General features: G+C 53.3%; 1 protein-coding gene across 5 annotated transcripts in view; it reads left to right on the forward strand.

Annotated features, from left to right (window-relative positions):
* taf6 (TAF6 RNA polymerase II, TATA box binding protein (TBP)-associated factor) overlaps positions 1-16,662 on the forward strand; it is a 31,120-nt gene that overhangs the window by 209 nt on the left and 14,249 nt on the right. The window contains exons 1-6 of one of the 5 annotated variants that reach the window (XM_038786889.1): positions 2,726-2,829; positions 6,953-7,129; positions 7,785-7,871; positions 8,959-9,112; positions 12,739-12,795; positions 13,880-13,999. In XM_038786889.1, coding sequence (XP_038642817.1) covers positions 6,974-7,129; positions 7,785-7,871; positions 8,959-9,112; positions 12,739-12,795; positions 13,880-13,999 — 574 coding nt within the window. In that variant the 5' untranslated portion in view covers positions 2,726-2,829; positions 6,953-6,973. Of the gene's footprint in view, positions 1-2,725; positions 2,830-2,928; positions 3,077-5,392; positions 5,417-6,952; positions 7,130-7,784; positions 7,872-8,958; positions 9,113-12,738; positions 12,796-13,879; positions 14,000-16,662 lie in introns of those variants that run through there. The other 4 variants (XM_038786888.1, XM_038786892.1, XM_038786893.1 and 1 more) reach the window with 4 other exon arrangements.

A 16,662-nucleotide genomic window follows, 5' to 3' on the forward strand; every position in this document is an offset into this window, starting at 1 on the left:
TATGATTCTAGGTGTGATACCCATGGCGTGGTGTGGATGTGTGGCTGCCCGCCCTGGCAGCAGTGCTAACCACTGTGCCGCTTTGGGATGCACTGTGTGATTTTACAATGTGTCAATCGGTGAGTCAAACACAGACGTTGCAAGGTGACATTCTCAGCTTCCTATTTCCAGTATCTATACGGCCAGTCACCACATGCGGATTGTCGGCACACAGGGGTACGAGGATATCTTGCTTGTGATATTACCAGCTTCAGATTTCAGCAAAGGATCACCCACCAAACAAGATAGGCATCTCTTGTCATGTCAAACAGTATAGCAGCTTATGGTCCACTACCCATCGAAACGTCATCAGTCGACTGAAAACGTTAAAAGCAGTAAAAACTCAACTCTCACATTAACACGCGGTGCCATACCTAAGGATCCAGCGGTAAGAAAATTCAAATGACAAGTGATTAACGGACCTGCCATTGCGTTCAGGCCGTATTTGCTCGCTCCAGCAGGCACAGAACATAGAACATAGAACAGTACAGCACAGAACAGGCCCTTCGGCCCTCATGTTGTGCCGAGCCATGATCACCCTACTCAAACCCACGTATCCACCCTATACCCGTAACCCAACAACCCCCCCCCCTTAACCTTACTTTATTAGGACACTACGGCAATTTATCATGGCCAATCCACCTAACCCGCACATCTTTGGACTGTGGGAGGAAACCGGAGCACCCGGAGGAAACCCACGCACACAGGGGGAGGACGTGCAGACTCCACACAGACAGTGACCCAGCCGGGAATCGAACCTGGGACCCTGGAGCTGTGAAGCATTTATGCTAACCACCATGCTACCCCTGCTGCCCCGGAAGGGGTGCCACGGTCTATTCCTACTGGGAACTAATCTGTTTATCACCATCAGCCTCTATAACTACAGTTGTATCGGTGTACAGCTCCGCAATCAGGCCAATCCTTCGGGCGTATTCAGTCATAGAGCACAGAAAGAGGCCACTCGGCCCATCGTGTCTGCGCCGGCCATCAAACACCTATCCTTTCGAATCCCATTTTCCGGCACTTGGCCCTAGCCTTACTATTCTGTGACTTTTCAAGTGCTAAACCAAATGCGTTTCAGATAACGTCTTGTGCCTGGAGTGGAAAGATTATACCCAGCCCACAAAGGCCAGTTCTTTGTCGCAGTACTCTGTCCCCCCCCCCCCCGTAACATCCTGCAGATGGTAACATCGTTTCTATAGTGTGGCGACGAGAACTGCACGCAGTACTCTAGCTGTGGCCGAACCAGTGTTTTATACAGCTCCATCATAACCTCCCCGCTCTTATTTCTATACCTCGGCTAATACAAGGCAAGTGTCCCATAGGCTTCTTAACCACCATTATCTACCTGCCCTGCTGCCTTCAGCGATCTATGAATATGTATCCCAAGGTCCCTCTGTAGTTCTGAGCGTCCTAACCGCTCATTGTAAATCCCTTTGCCTTGTTAGTCCTCCCAAAATGCATCACCTCACACTTTTCAGGGTTAAATTCCTTTTGCCGCTGTTCTGCCCATCTAACCAGCCCGTCTATATGCTGTAATCTGAGGATTTCCTCCTCGCTATTACCGCACCACCAAATTTTTGTCTCATCTGCGAAAGGTACTGATCCCACCCCCTCCCACATTGACGTCTAGATCATTAATCTGCGGACAGCGAGGGGCCCAGCACCGATCCCTGGGCAAAGTCACAAAAACAATCTTCGCCCTCCACCCTCTGCCTCCCGCCACTGAGCCGATTCCGGATCCAGTCCGCCGGATTGATCCCGAGGGCTCGTCTCCAGCCTCCCGTGTGGAACTTGGTCAAAAGCTTTGCTGAAGTCCAGGGAGACCGCATCTACCGCACTGCCCTCGGCGGCTCCACCCAGTCACCTGCTGGGAAAATTCAATCAGATTTGTGACAGACGACCCCCCCCCCCCCCCCCCCCCAAGGGGGACAAAGCCGACTAGGAGTGTCTGTGAATCTTGCCGATGGCGGCACCAATCCCCCACCCATCCGCACTCAGCGCCGTCCCCGACGCCGAATGGCGGCGGTTCCGGGCGGCGGCGGAGTGGGTCGGTGGGCGTGGAAAGTGGGCGTGACGTCGTGGGAGTGGAAGCGGGCCAATAGGCGGGCGAGGCGGAAAGGATCACGTGGCGATGGGGCGGGGTGTCGGACCCTGGGAAGCGCTGCTGTGGGGCGGGACCAGGCCCGGTGACGCGTTGGGGGGGCGGGGTTTAGACCCGGCGATGCGCTGGGGCGGGGCCAGAGTCGGTGATGCGCTGGGGCGGGGCCCGGCCGTTGACGTGTGGGTGGGGCGGGGTTTAGGCCCGGTGATGCGTTGGGGCGGGGCCAGAGCCAGTAACGCGCTAGGTGGGGCGGGACCAAAGCCCGTGACGCGCTGGATAGGCGGGGTTTGGACCCCGTGATGTGCTGGGGAGGGGCCAGAGCCGGTAACGCACGAGTTGGGGCGGGACCAAAGCCCGTGACGCGCTGGGTGGGGCGGGGTTTAGACCCCGTGATGTGCTGGGGTGGGGCCACAGCCGGGAACGCGCTGGGCGGGGCGGGGTTTAGACCCCGTGATGCGCTGGGGTGGGGCCACAGCCAGTAACGCTCTAGGTGGGGCGGGGCCAGGCCCGGTGACGCGCTGGGTGGGGCGGGGTTTAGACCCGGTGATGCGCTGGGGCGGGGCCAGAGGCGCGCCGGGCGCGCGCACGGAGGCGGCCGCTCGGCTCGGGTGGCGCGCGCTGGAGGTGGCGCGCGGGGCGCTGGGGCCTCGTTGGCGGAGAGACAGAGAGAGGAAAAGAAAATGGAGGCGAGGGAGCGGCGGCGGCCGGTGGGGGGAGGGGGAGGGGGAGGGGGTCAGCGGGGCGGGGCGGGGGTCAGGGGTTAGCGGGGCGGGGCTGAGTGACGGAGTGACAGGAGCCGGGGGAGGGCGGGAAGGAGACAAGATGGCGGATTGGGCCCGGGTACAGGCGCCTCAGGCCCGGGGGTGACCCAGACACACACCGACCCTGAGGGAGGCCCTGAGGTAGGGTCCCCCCCTCCCTCAGCGCCAGTGGGTGAGTCTGGAGGGGGAGGAGAGGTTAGAATCAGCATGGGGGAGGATATTCCCTCTCTCTCTCTCCTTCCTTCCCTCTCTCTCTCTCCCTCCCTCTCTCCTTCCCTCCCTCTCTCTCTCCTTCCTTCCCTCTCTCTCTCCTTCCCTCCCTCTCTCTCTCCTTCCCTCCCTCTCTCTCTCCTTCCCTCCCTCTCTCTCTCCTTCCCTCCCTCTCTCTCTCCTTCCCTCCCTCTCCTCTCTCCTTCCTTCCCTCTCTCTCCTTCCCTCCCTCTCTCTCCTCCCTTCCCTCCCTCTCTCTCTCCTTCCTTCCCTCTCTCTCTCTCTCTCCTTCCCTCCCTCTCTCTCTCCTTCCCTCCCTCTCTCTCTCCTTCCCTCCCTCTCTCTCTCCTTCCCTCTCTTTCTCTCTCTCCTTCCCTCTCTTTCTCTCACTCCTTCCTTCCTCCCTCTCTCCTTCCCTCCCTCTCTCCTTCCCTCCCTCTCTCCTTCCCTCCCTCTCTCCTTCCCTCCCTCTCTCCTTCCCTTCCCTCCCTCCTCCTTCCCATCCCTCTCATCCTTCCCTCTCCTCTCTCCTTCCCTCTCTCTCTCTCCTTCCCTCCCTCTCTCTCTCCTTCCCTCCTCTCTCTCTCCTTCCCTCCCTCCTCTCTCTCCTTCCCTCCCTCTCTCTCTCCTTCCCTCCCTCTCTCTCTCCTTCCCTCCCTCTCTCTCCTCCTTCCCTCCCTCTCGCTCTCCTTCCTCCCTCCTTTTCTCCTTCCCTCCCTCTCTCTCTCCTTCCCTCCCTCTCTCTCTCCTTCCCTCCCTCTCTCTCTCCTTCCCTCCCTCTCTCTCTCCTTCCCTCCCTCTCTCCTCTCCTTTCCCTCCCTCTCTCTCTCCTTCCCTCCCTCTCTCTTCTCCTTCCCTCCCTCTCTCTCCTCTCCTTCCCTCCCTCTCTCTCTCCTTCCCTCCCTCTCTCTCTCCTTCCCTCCCTCTCTCTCTCCTTCCCTCCCTCTCTCTCTCCTTCCCTCCCTCTCTCTCTCTCCTTCCCTCCCTCTCTCTCTCTCCTTCCCTCCCTCTCTCTCTCTCCTTCCCTCCCACTCCTCTCTCCTTCCCTCCCACCTCTCTCTCCTTCCCTCCCTCTCTCTCTCCTTCCCTCCTCTCTCTCTCCTTCCCTCCCTCTCTCTCTCCTTCCCTCCCTCTCTCTCTCCTTCCCTCCCTCTCTCTCTCCTTCCCTCCCTCTCTCTCTCCTTCCCTCCCTCCTCTCTCTCCTTCCCTCCCTCTCTCTCTCTCCTTCCCTCCCACTCTCCTTCCCTCCCACTCTCCTTCCCTCCCACTCTCCTTCCCTCCCACTCTCCTTCCCTCCCTCTCTCCTTCCCTCCCTCTCTCCGCCCTCCCACTCTCCTTCCCTCCCTCTCTCCTTCCCTCCCTCTCATCCTTCCCTCCCTCTCTCCTTCCCTCCCTCTCTCCTTCCCTCCCCCTCTCTCTCCTTCCCTCCCTCTCTCTCTCCTTCCCTCCCTCTCTCTCTCCTTCCCTCCCTCTCTCTCTCCTTCCCTCCCTCTCTCTCTCTCCTTCCCTCCCTCTCTCTCTCTCCTTCCCTCCCGCTCTCTCTCCTTCCCTCCCTCTCTCTCTCTCCTTCCCTCCCTCTCTCTCTCCTTCCCTCCATCTCTCTCTCCTTCCCTCTCCCCCCATCCCTCGCCCCATCCCTCCCCCTCGGATGGAGCATCAGGGTGCCGTGTCTGGTCACCGCGCTGGAGGAAAGGGGATGTTGGCCGGGGCCGTATTATAATAATCTTTATTATTGTCACAAGTAGGCTTACATTAACACTGCAATGAAGTTACTGTGAAAAGCCCCCTAGTTGCCACATTCCGGCGCCTATTCGGGTACACTGAGGCAGAATTCAGAATGTCCAATTCACCTAACAAACACGTCTTTCGGGACTTGAGGGGGGAAACCGGAGGAAACCCACGCAGACACTGGGGAGAATGTGCAGACAGTGACCCAGCGGGGTATCGAACCTGGGACCCTGGCACTGTGAAACAACAGTGCTAACCATTGTGGCGCCCGTGAGGGCGCAGGGGAGGGTTGCGAGGGCGCAGGATAGGTTCGCGGGGGTTGTGAGGATGCAGGGGAGGTTTGCCGGGGTCGTGAGGGCGCAGGGGAGGTTCGCGGGGGACGTTGCCTGGACTGGAGCGGTTCCGCTGTGAAGGGCGGCTGGTTAGGCTCGGGTTGCTTTCTGTTGAGCACAGGAGGCTGAGGGGTGTGTGGGGGGACCTGATCGGGCTGCACAAAATTATGAGGGACAAAGATTGGTCAGATCAAAAGGAACTTGTCACCACAAAAACAGAAAATACTGGACAATCTCAACAGGTCTGACAGCGTCTGGAGAGCGAAGGGAGCTAACGTTTCTGGTCTGGTTGACTTTGTCAAAGCTTTGACAGAGGAATTTGTTCCTCTTGGTAGAGCAGGTCGCTAACCAGGGGCCATAGATTTAAGGTCAAGGGCAGGAGATTTTGGAGGGGATTTGAAGACCGCCTTCTCACCCAGAGTGTGGTGTGAACCTGTTCCCCATATCCCTTTAACCCGTTTTTAAATATCAGAAATATTTCTCCTTGATTCAGACACCACCGCACTATGGGGGCAGCGAGTTCCACAAATTCACCACCCTCCTCGTGAAGTAGTTCGTCCTCATCTCAGTTCTAAATAGACCGCCTCTCAACCTATATCCGTGACCTCTGGTTCCAGATTGTCCCACAAGTGGAAACATTTGGTCTACGTTTACTTTATCAATCCCTTTTAGTATTTTATGCACCTCGCTCAGATCCCCGCTCATTCTTCTAAACTCCAGCAACTATAAAACCCAAACCGTTCAATCTCTCCTCGTACGTCCACCCTTTCATCCCCCGGAATCAACCTGCTGAACGTCCTCTAAACTGCCTCCAGTGTCACCACATCCTTCCTCAAATAAGGAGGCCAGAACTGGTCGAGGCGGGAACCCTCCCCACACCTAAAGAAACATTTAGTTGAGCGATTGAAACGCTGCAGCAAACAAGGCCACGGGGCCAAGTGCTGGGAAACGGGATGAGAATAGACATGGGCTTGATGGACGACGCTGACACGACGGGCTGAATGGCCTCTTTCCGTGCTGCAAAACTCTCTAAATAGCCTTAAACTGTTGAAGGGGGTTTGGCTTGTGAAGAAAAGTTGAGCAGTTTGGGCCAGTATCCTTTGGCGTTTATCAGATCTTATTGAAACGTATAAGATTCTGAGGGCACTTCAATGCTGAGAGATTGTGGGTGAATCTAGGAGGCCACAGTTTAAAGATAACCCGTCTCCCCTCTCAGGTGGAGGTGAGGGTGAATTATTTCTCCCACGGGTCATTAGTGTTTGGAATTCCCTCCGCCGGGGAGCAGTGGACGCTGAATATATTCAAGGCCGCGTTAGACAGATCTTTGAATGACGATCGGTTAGGTGGAGGTGGGGGTGGGGTGGGGGGGGGGGGGGGGGGGGGGTGGTCAGGGAAGTGGAGTCGAGACCCACAACCGGATAGTATTGAATGGCCGAGCAGGTGCAAGGGGCCGAATGGCCTGCCGCTACGAATTCGCGCTGCTGGAAATGCTCAGTAGGTCTCTGTGGCGAGAGAAGGAAGCCTTTTTCTCTCTCTCCACAGAGACTGTCTGACCCGCTAAGAGTTTTCCAGCCTTTGTTGAAGCTTGTGGGACTGGAATATTCTGTTCGATTTTAGGCGCGCGCCCTTTGGGAAGTGTGTGAAGTCTGTCGAGGGAGAGAGAGTGCAGGGGAGATTGCCCAGGCTTGGTCACCGGACAGCTTGAATTAATGGGCTGCCTGTTCCGAAAAGTGTTTTATTTTAACTTCTGGGGTGTTGTTTTCTTTTGTGCCCTGCAGGGTAGATGATGGGAGTTAAGCATGGCCGAGGAGAAGAAACTGAAGATCAGTAACACGCTGCTTCCCACAGAGTCCATGAAAGTCATCGCTGAATCCACAGGAATCTCCCAGCTCTCCGAGGAAACGTGCCAAAGCTTGACCGAGGAAGTGAGCTACAGGATCAAGGAGCTGGCACAGGTAAGCGTGCGTTGTACGCAGCAGCACACTTCTGTGTTTGCACGCAGCCCCCTGCCTGCTTTGAATTTAGGCGCAGTCCTGCATCTGTGTCCTGTGTATCGACACACACAGTCTGTGTTTACAAACAGACCAGTGTGGGTGTTGTCTGTATTTATGTGATCCGTATGTCTGTGTCACCAGTATTTATCCAGGGCCCTGTGTGTGTCTCTACTGTATTTTTGTGTAGTTCCATCCTGCTTCCTTTGTGCGTGGCCCTCTATACCGGCCCTGCATTTACGAGTACACCCCCCCCTCCCGCCCGTGCCTACCCTGCGTTTACACACGGTCTTTGCATGCAATCCCACGCCACGGCCTGCTGCTGTGCTTTCTGACTTCTGCCTCGTATCTTCCTGGCCTCCGCTTTGGGCAGGAGGCCACCGACTGACTGTCCAGCCCATAGTTGGAGACCGCCCCTCCAGCCGGATATTGTGTTCGTCTCCTTTGCGGGGCGCGTGCAAACCGCTTTGCCTGCCTCTTCGGATGAATGTTAAAGCTGTGCTGGGGAGGAAGCAGGGTTGGTGCTCTGGGAGGGTGAGGTGAATGACATGAAAGAACCTTCCGAGCCCCATTAAAGTATCATTTTAAACTAGCGCGACTTGTGTCTCTCCTCCCACAGGATGCTTTGAAGTACATGCACCATGGAAAGCGGAAGAAGCTGACGACAGTCGATATCGATTGTGCCCTGAAGCTGAAAAATGTTGAGGTGTGCCTGTCTCTCTCAATCGTTTCCTTCTGTTTTAACCTTTGTAGTTCAACACGATGGGAGAAAGAGGATGTTAAGAAGTTGGCCAGTAGTTATCCGGCTTTAGGTTTTAATCTGCGGGGTGCGGCTCGACACGCAATAGTCTACAAGCTTGGTGCGATGCTGAAGGAGGCCATTCGGCCTATCATGTCTCTGCCTGCTCTTTGATAGAGCTTTCCAATTAGCCCCACCCCCCACTGCTCTTTTCCCACCCTTCTTTAGTTAAATTTTTTGCCCGTTGAGTATTTATTCCATTCCCCGTTTGAATGTGTTACTATTAGAATCGTAGAATTTACAGTGCAGAAGGAGGCCATTCGGCCCCTCTAGTCTGCAGCGACCCTTGGAAAGCGGACCCTACCTCACCTCCACCCTATCCCAGTAACCCCACCTAACATTTTTTGGACGCGAGGGGCAATTTAGCCCGGCCAATCCACCTAACCCGCACGTCTTTGGACTGTGGGAGGAAACCGGAGCACCCGGAGGAAACCCACGCACACACGGGGAGAACGTGCAGACTCCGCACAGACAGTGACCCAAGCCGAGAATCGAACCTGGGACCCTGGCGCTGTGAAGCATTGGTAATAACCACTGTGCTACCGTGCCGCCCGCTCAGATGACATCTTCCAGATCACAATGTGCTAAATTAATATCGTTAACGAAAGCAATTCTCATCTCTGCCTTCCCCACCTTGGTTCTGTTGCCAGTTCTCTTCAACCCGTGCCCCTATTCACTGACCCTCCTGCCAGTGGAAGCAATTTATCCTTATTTATTCAATGTGCACCCTTCATGATTTTGCTCAGCTCCATTGAATCTTGCCTTGACCTCCTCTGCTCTAAGGAGAAGCATCCTGGCTTCTCTAGCCCCTCCACACGGGCTGTCGTCTCTCCTGCCCATTTGAGTTGGTGAAGCAGAGGTGTTTAATGAAGGAAGTTACGGGTGGGGTGGAGCGGCTGGGTTTACGGTAAGGGATTTTGTGGGGGCCCTGTTTGTTAACCGCTGCCCTCTCGCCCCCCCCCCCCCCCCCCCCCCCCCCCCCCCCCCCTTACAGCCGCTGTACGGGTTCCAAGCTCAGGAGTTCATTCCCTTCCGCTACGCCAGCGGAGGAGGGCGAGAACTCCACTTCTATGAGGAGAAGGAGGTCGACCTCAGCGACATCATCAACACCCCACTCCCTCGGGTGCCACTGGATGTCTGCCTCAAAGGTAAGTGTGGGTTTAAAATCGATTCATTAGTCACTTGCCAGTGCAGAAGTTGAGTATGAATGAAATGAAAATGGCTTATTGTCACAAGTAGGCTTCAGTGAAGTTACTGTGAAAAGCCCCTAGTCACCACATTCCGGCGCCTGTTCGGGGAGGCTGGTGCGGGAATTGAACCGTGCTGCTGGCCTGCCTTGGTCTGCTTTAAATCCCGTCAGGACAAATGTGAGAATACCAAATTTCAAAGGGAGAAACGATTTATGCTACACGATAGAAGGGCGCTGATTACTTGACAAGTCGATTGTAGCCGCGTTGCCGTGGAGAGTGCACGAACGAACTACTGTCCCCCCCCCCCCCCCCGTGCTTTTGTTCCCGACGATCGTTCGCTGGTGCATTCTCCATGGCAACGTCTAGGCCAATCAGTCGATTTGCCAATCACACAGAACCCTCTGCTCAAGCAGTGTCAATTATTGCTCCCTTCGACATTTGGCATTCTTGTGTCTGCCCTGGTGAGTGCAAGACGAAAAGCATTGACCGCATCTCTCTTCACCGATAATCAATCAATTAATTAATAAACCTGGGATACAAACCAATTTAAAAAACCCATTTGCTTAAGTCTTATCAGGAATGCAAATCTGCCGTCCCCCCCTTGGTCTGGTCTACATGTGACTCTGGACCCACAACAATGTGCTGGACTCTTAACTGCTCCTCTCTGAAATGGCCCCAGGAAGCCACCCAGTTGTTAGGCAGCTCCTCCGCCACCTGCCCATGGGCAATTAGGAATGGACAAGAGATTGAGGTGTAGAAGGCAGTTGTCTGGGAGGCTCTAAAGGCGGTGGTGAGATGATCTCGTTTAAGGCCAGGGTGAACAAAGAGGAGAGGTGGGAGCGGCAGAGGGTCATAGATGAGATGCTGGAGGCAGATAGGAGTTATGCAGAAGATGGGGACCCAGCAAAGTTGGAAAAGAGGAAGGAACTACAGGCGAGCTTTGACCGACTTTCCACCAGGAAGGCGGTGCGCCAACTGAGGCGAGTAAGGGGGCGCAGTTTACGAGCCCGGAGAGAAGGTGGGGCAGATGTTAACGGGGCGACGGCAAGGGAAATTGTTCAGGTCTGGGACAGGGCAGGGAAGTTGGTGGTAGCTCCGGATCAGATTAACAAGGTTTTTAAGGAATTCTATGAGAGGTTGTACAGGTCAGAGCCACCTGGGGGAGACCGGGAGATGCAGGAATTTCTAGATGGGTTGGTGTACCCGAGGTTAGGGGAGGGGGACAGGGCTGCATTAGAAAGAGCAATAGTGGAGCAGAGGATAGAGGATGCAATTGGGAAGATGCAGTCGGGGACGGTGGCAGGGCCGGATGGGTTTCCGGTGGAATATTATAAAAAATTCAACAATAAGCTGGTACCGCTGATGGTGGGGATGTTTGAGGAGGCGATAGGGAAGGGGGTGTTACCACAAACCTTGGGTCAGGCATCGATTTCCCTGTAGCTTAAAAAAGATAAGGATCCAATGGAGTGTGGGTCGTATAGGTCCACATCACTGTTAAACGTGGACGCAAAAGTGTTGGCGAAGGTACTGGCAGGCAGGCTAGAGGAGTGCCTCCCGAACGTGATAGGCGAAGATCAGACGGGGTTTGTGAGAGGGAGGCAGCTCTTTTTTCGAACGTTAGGAGGATATTGAACGTGGTTATGGCACCGGCGGAGGAAACAGGCGGTTGTGGTATTGGACGCCGAGCAAACGGGTAGAATGGGGGCACTTGATGGCGGTTCTGGAGCGGTTTGGGATTGCACCCAGATTTGTGGACTGGGTAAAGCTGTATAAGGAGCCCAGGGCGAGTGTTCACACAAATAACATCAGCTCGAGATACTTTTCTCTCCACCGTGGGACTAGGCAGGGATGTCCTATGTCCCCCCCCCGCTGTTTGCACTCGCGATTGAGCTGTTGGCGATTGCCTTAGGATGTTTGGGGGTATGGAAAGGGATAGTGCGGGGGTGGGGGGATAGAGCATAGGGTGTCCTTATCTGCCGATGACTTGTTATTATACGTGTCAGGACCGAATGTGTCAATAGGGGGAATACTAGAGCTGCTTCGAGTGTTTGGGTTTTTCTCGAGGTACAAATTAATTCTAGGCACAAGTGAATATTTTATGGTGTCTCGGCCAGGGGTGGTGGGGGCTGCCATTCCGTAGGGCAGGGACTCATTTTAGATACCTGGGGGTGCAGGTTACTCGGGAGTGGGGGAGCTTCGCAGGTACAACATCTCTAGTTTGGTGGGGAGAGGGAAAGCCGATCTGGCGAGGTGGGATGGTCTCCCTCTGTCACTGGCGGGTCGGGTACAGGCGGTTAAAATGAACGTGTTGCCGCGATTTCTGTTTATTTTCCAATGCCTGCCGATTTTCCTGCCCAAAGGCATTTTTTAGAGAGATTGATGGAATGATTACCTCGTTCATATGGGGAGGGAAGGTGGCCAGAGTTAGAAAGGTGCTGCTACAGAGGGGAAGGCAGGCAGGGGGTTTGGGTCTTCCGAACCTGCTGTAATATTACTGGGCGGCGAATGTGGAGAAGGTGCGGAGCTGGGTCAGAGGGGTTGATTCCCAGTGGGTCAGAATGGAGGAGAGTTTGTGCAGGGGGTCAGGATTGAAGGCACTAGCAACAGCGCTACTCCCGACATCCCCGGGGAAATACTCGGAGTCCGGTAGTAATAGCTTCATTAAGAATCTGGAGGCAGTTTCGCCAACACTTCGGGTTGGGGGCAGGGTCGAGGGAAATGCCGATTCAGGGGAACCACAGATTTGAGCCAGGGAAGTGGGCCGGAAATGGGAGGAGAAGGGGATTAAGACACTAAAAGATTTGTTTCTTGGGGGTCGGTTTGCAGGATTGAAGGAGCTGGAAGCGAAGTATGGGCTGGAGCAGGGGGAAATATTTAGATACATGCAGGCTCGAGATTTTGCCAGAAAGGAGATACAGGGCTTCCCGGTGGAGCTGGCCTCCACATTGCTGGAGGAGGTGCTGACAACAGGGGGACTGGAGAAGGGGGTAGTGTCAGCGGTTTACGGAGCTATTTTGGAAGAGGATAAGGCACCACTGGAAGGGATCAAAGTAAAGTGGGAGGAAGAGTTGGGAGAGGGAATGGAGGAGGGGTTCTGGTGTGAGATGCTCCGGAGAGTGAATGCCTCCACCTCGTGGCGGGGGGACCTGCTGGAATTGACTCTTGAGAAGGTTATAAGTTTGAACTAAGGGGAAGGATGGAGGGGTTGTACAGTTCATGGGCGTTATTCGTTGGGCACTTTCAAGAATTGGATAACATCGAACATTAGTGGGAGAAGGGCTGGGGGGGGGGGGGGGGGGGGACTGTGTGTGTTAATGGTGACTATGGGTGATTCCTGATTCCTTTTTTTCATTTGTTTATGTTAACATGCGGGCTAATGTCTGGGGGTTTGGTGGGAGGATGGGATTGTTGTTGATATTGACATTGCTCGTCACTGTTTATTGTTGGTGGGTGCAAATTTGGGAGAAAATGTGAAAAAGGAGGAGAAAAATATATTTTTTTTAAAAAAGGAATGCTGACTCCCAAGTGTGAATGTAAAAACGCAAGCGTAACCGGGTGTAATCGTCTCTCCTTTTGCTTTTCAGCCCACTGGCTCAGTATCGAAGGAGTGCAGCCTGCAATTCCAGAGAATCCACCCCCAGGTAAGGCGAACGTCGGTGTCGTCTCTCTCTGACAGAAATACTTGTATCTGTAGGTAAAATCGGCAGGAGAGTCCGTTCGGCCGGTAGGGTCTGCTACACCATTGAAGACCGCCACGTCCGATCATCTTCCTCAAGTCCATTTCCCCCGTCCTATTCCTCTAATCTCCGAAAATCTGGTGGTCTCAGCCTTGAGTGTAGCACCCAGAACTCCCTGGGGTAGAGAGTTCCGAGGGCACTGGAATTGACTGGAGAAAGTTCTCCTTGTCTCGGTGCCAAATGGCGGACTCGGACCGCCTATCCTGAGACCGTGACCCTGCGTTCTAAACTCTCGAGTCAGGGAAAGTCTCAATCAAATCCATTAAGACATTGATGTGAGGAAATGCTTAATACAGTTGTGTAATCGACCAGTCTTTGATTTTAAGGCTATGGCACGTTGTAGAGGAATTAATTTCTATCTATCTACCCTATCGAATCTCTTAATCGTCTTGAGCCCCTAAATTAGATCACCCCTTAATATTTTGTACGCAAGTGAAGACACGCTTCAATGCCTCGTAGTTGATGCTGCCAAGTTCTGGTATCATTCAGCTGGTATCTTCTCTGCAACTTCCCCAAGACTAATTATTCTTCGCGGCGCAGATGCTGTTTAGCACACTGGGCTAAATCGCTGGCTTTGAAAGCAGGCCAGCAGCACGGTTCGATTCCCGTAACAGCCTCCCCGAACAGGCGCCGGAATGTGGCGACTAGGGGCTTTTCACAGTAACTTCATTGAAGCCTACTCGTGACAATAAGCCATTTTCATTTCATTTCAAATGTAAAGCCACTCAGAGTAGGGTCTGGCCAGAGCCCCTCTACAACTGCAGCCGTAGCAGTTAATGAGTTTTCCCTTGTCCCGGAATTGCTAACTCGGCGCGCGAGTCCGCTTAAGTCCATCAGGAAAGGCTCCTTCCTTATTTACCATTCCTCGAATGCTCTCAAAACTAGCTCGGTTCCCACCGCTGCCTCCGTGTTAACAGAGTTCCTGATCTTCGGACTGTGAGCTCCTAATTGTGTTTGTGTTTTCCATTCTCCTCCTCCCCCATCTCAGCGCCTAAAGAGCAGCAGAAGGTCGAATCTACCGAGCCTCTGAAGGTCATCAAACCGGGGCAAGAGGAAGAAGGGCAAGCAAAGGGCAAAGGTCAAGGGTCTGCGGCCACGGATGGCAAAGGTCAGGAACCCGTGCCTGAGCAATGCGATTCTGTCGAAGTGTGAGAATGAATGCAAACTGTTGAGATTTGATCTGGGAAGAGTGCAAAGTTTTTTAAAAAGGCACAGAAGGAGGCCATTCGGGCCTATTGTGTCCATACTAGGCAAGAAACAGTGATCATAACTGTACCCAGTACTCTAGCCGCGGTCTAACTCGTGTTTTATAAAGTGATAGAGAACCAATGAATTTGACTGTCCTAAAGTTAACTTTTGGGGAGAAAATCTATAAATTGTTAATCTTATCTAAATGACATTGACGATCGATTTCTCCCCCTCCATTTAATTTTGGCCTCGCTTCTGTCACTTTTACATGAATCAGTTTTTTTAAAAAAATAGCCTGGCTCGGGATTTAAGCTGGTCTACTAATTTGTCTAATGTGCTCTTGAGAGCTGTTGCCAAGCCTGGCGTGTTTTGCCTGCCTCTAGTTGCCACGAGAAGGTGGCGTCTTTTATTGTCTAATGATCCCTGCCCTCCAGCCAATTACAGGCATTCCCTCTTGAGTGTTGAAGAGTCTGCAGTAAAACCTGCTGACTAATTGTAGGAAGCAACGAAACTAGGAGTGGGGGGAAGTTATATTGATTATCTCTCTCTGTCCTGTCCTCTGCCCCATCTCTTTTCTTTTCCCCAACACACTTGATCTTACTGTCTCTCCATTCCCTCCCCCCTCTCTTTCTCTCACAGCATCTCCCTCTACTCCCCCCTCTCGCCCCCCCAACCATGTGTGCTCGTTCTCTCGTACACTCTCTGATGTGTTCTGTAATATTCTCGCGTGCTGAGTCTCATGCGCGCTCTGATGTGTTCTAATATTCTAGTGTGCTTGCTCTCGTGCGCTGTCTGATGTGTTCTGTAATATTCTCCCGTGCTCGCGCTCTCGTGCTTTCTGTGTTCTGTAATATTCTCCCGTGCTTGCTTTCTCGTGCTTTCTGTGTTCTGTAATATTCTCCCGTGCTCGCTCTCTCGTGCGCTCTCTGATGTGTTCTGTAATATTCTCGCATGTTCGTCTCTATCTGTTCGTCTCTCCCGTCCGCTCTCTGATGTGTTCTGTAATATTCTCGCGTGCTTGCTCTCTCGTGCTTTCTGTGTTCTGTAATATTCTCCCGTGCTTGCTCTCTCGTGCGCTCTCTGATGCGTTCTGTAGTATTCTCCCGTGCTCGCTCTCTCGTGCTTTCTGTGTTCTGTAATATTCTCGCATGTTCGTCTCTATCTGTTCGTCTCTCCCGTCCGCTCTCTGATGTGTTCTGTAATATTCTCGCGTGCTTGCTCTCTCGTGCTTTCTGTGTTCTGTAATATTCTCCCGTGCTTGCTCTCTCGTGCGCTCTCTGATGCGTTCCGTAATATTCTCGTGTGCTTGCTCTCTCGTGCTTTCTGTGTTCTGTAATATTCTCCCGTGCTTGCTCTCTCGTGCTTTCTGTGTTCTGTAATATTCTCCCGTGCTCGCTCTCTCGTGCGCTCTCTGATGTGTTCTGTAATATTCTCGCATGTTCGTCTCTATCTGTTCGTCTCTCCCGTCCGCTCTCTGATGTGTTCTATTATATTCTCGTGTGCTCGCTCTCTCGTGCGCTCTCTGATGTGTTCTGTAATATTCTCCCGTGCTTGCTCTCTCGTGCGCTCTCTGATGTGTTCTGTAATATTCTCCCGTGCTTGCTCTCTCGTGCTTTCTGTGTTCTGTAATATTCTCTCGTGCTTTCTGTGTTCTGTAATATTCTCGCATGTTCGGCTCTATCTGTTCGTCTCTCCCGTCCGCTCTCTGATGCGTTCTGTAATATTCTCCCGTGCTTGCTTTCTCGTGCTTTCTGTGTTCTGTAATATTCTCCCGTGCTCGCTCTCTCGTGCGCTCTCTGATGTGTTCTGTAATATTCTCGCATGTTCGTCTCTATCTGTTCGTCTCTCCCGTCCGCTCTCTGATGTGTTCTATTATATTCTCGTGTGCTCGCTCTCTCGTGCTTTCTGTGTTCTGTAATATTCTCCCGTGCTTGCTCTCTCGTGCGCTCTCTGATGCGTTCTGTAATATTCTCCCGTGCTCGCTCTCTCGTGCTTTCTGTGTTCTGTAATATTCTCGCATGTTCGTCTCTATCTGTTCGTCTCTCCCGTCCGCTCTCTGATGTGTTCTGTAATATTCTCCCGTGCTTGCTCTCTCGTGCTTTCTGTGTTCTGTAATATTCTCCCGTGCTCGCTCTCTCGTGCTTTCTGTGTTCTGTAATATTCTCCCGTGCTTGCTTTCTCGTGCTTTCTGTGTTCTGTAATATTCTCCCGTGCTCGCTCTCTCGTGCGCTCTCTGATGTGTTCTGTAATATTCTCGCATGTTCGTCTCTATCTGTTCGTCTCTCCCGTCTGCTCTCTGATGTGTTCTGTAATATTCTCGCGTGCTTGCTCTCTCGTGCTTTCTGTGTTCTGTAATATTCTCCCGTGCTTGCTCTCTCGTGCGCTCTCTGATGCGTTCTGTAATATTCTCCCGTGCTCGCTCTCTCGTGCTTTCTGTGTTCTGTAATATTCTCGCATGTTCGTCTCTATCTGTTCGTCTCTCCCGTCCGCTCTCTGATGTGTTCTGTAATATTCTCGCGTGCTTGCTCTCTCGTGCTTTCTGTGTCCTGTAATATTCTCCCGTGATTGCTCTCTCGTGCGCTC

The sequence above is a fragment of the Scyliorhinus canicula genome, chromosome 29, assembly GCF_902713615.1.
Source record: "Scyliorhinus canicula chromosome 29, sScyCan1.1, whole genome shotgun sequence".
In the NCBI taxonomy this organism is placed as follows: Eukaryota; Metazoa; Chordata; class Chondrichthyes; order Carcharhiniformes; family Scyliorhinidae; genus Scyliorhinus; species Scyliorhinus canicula.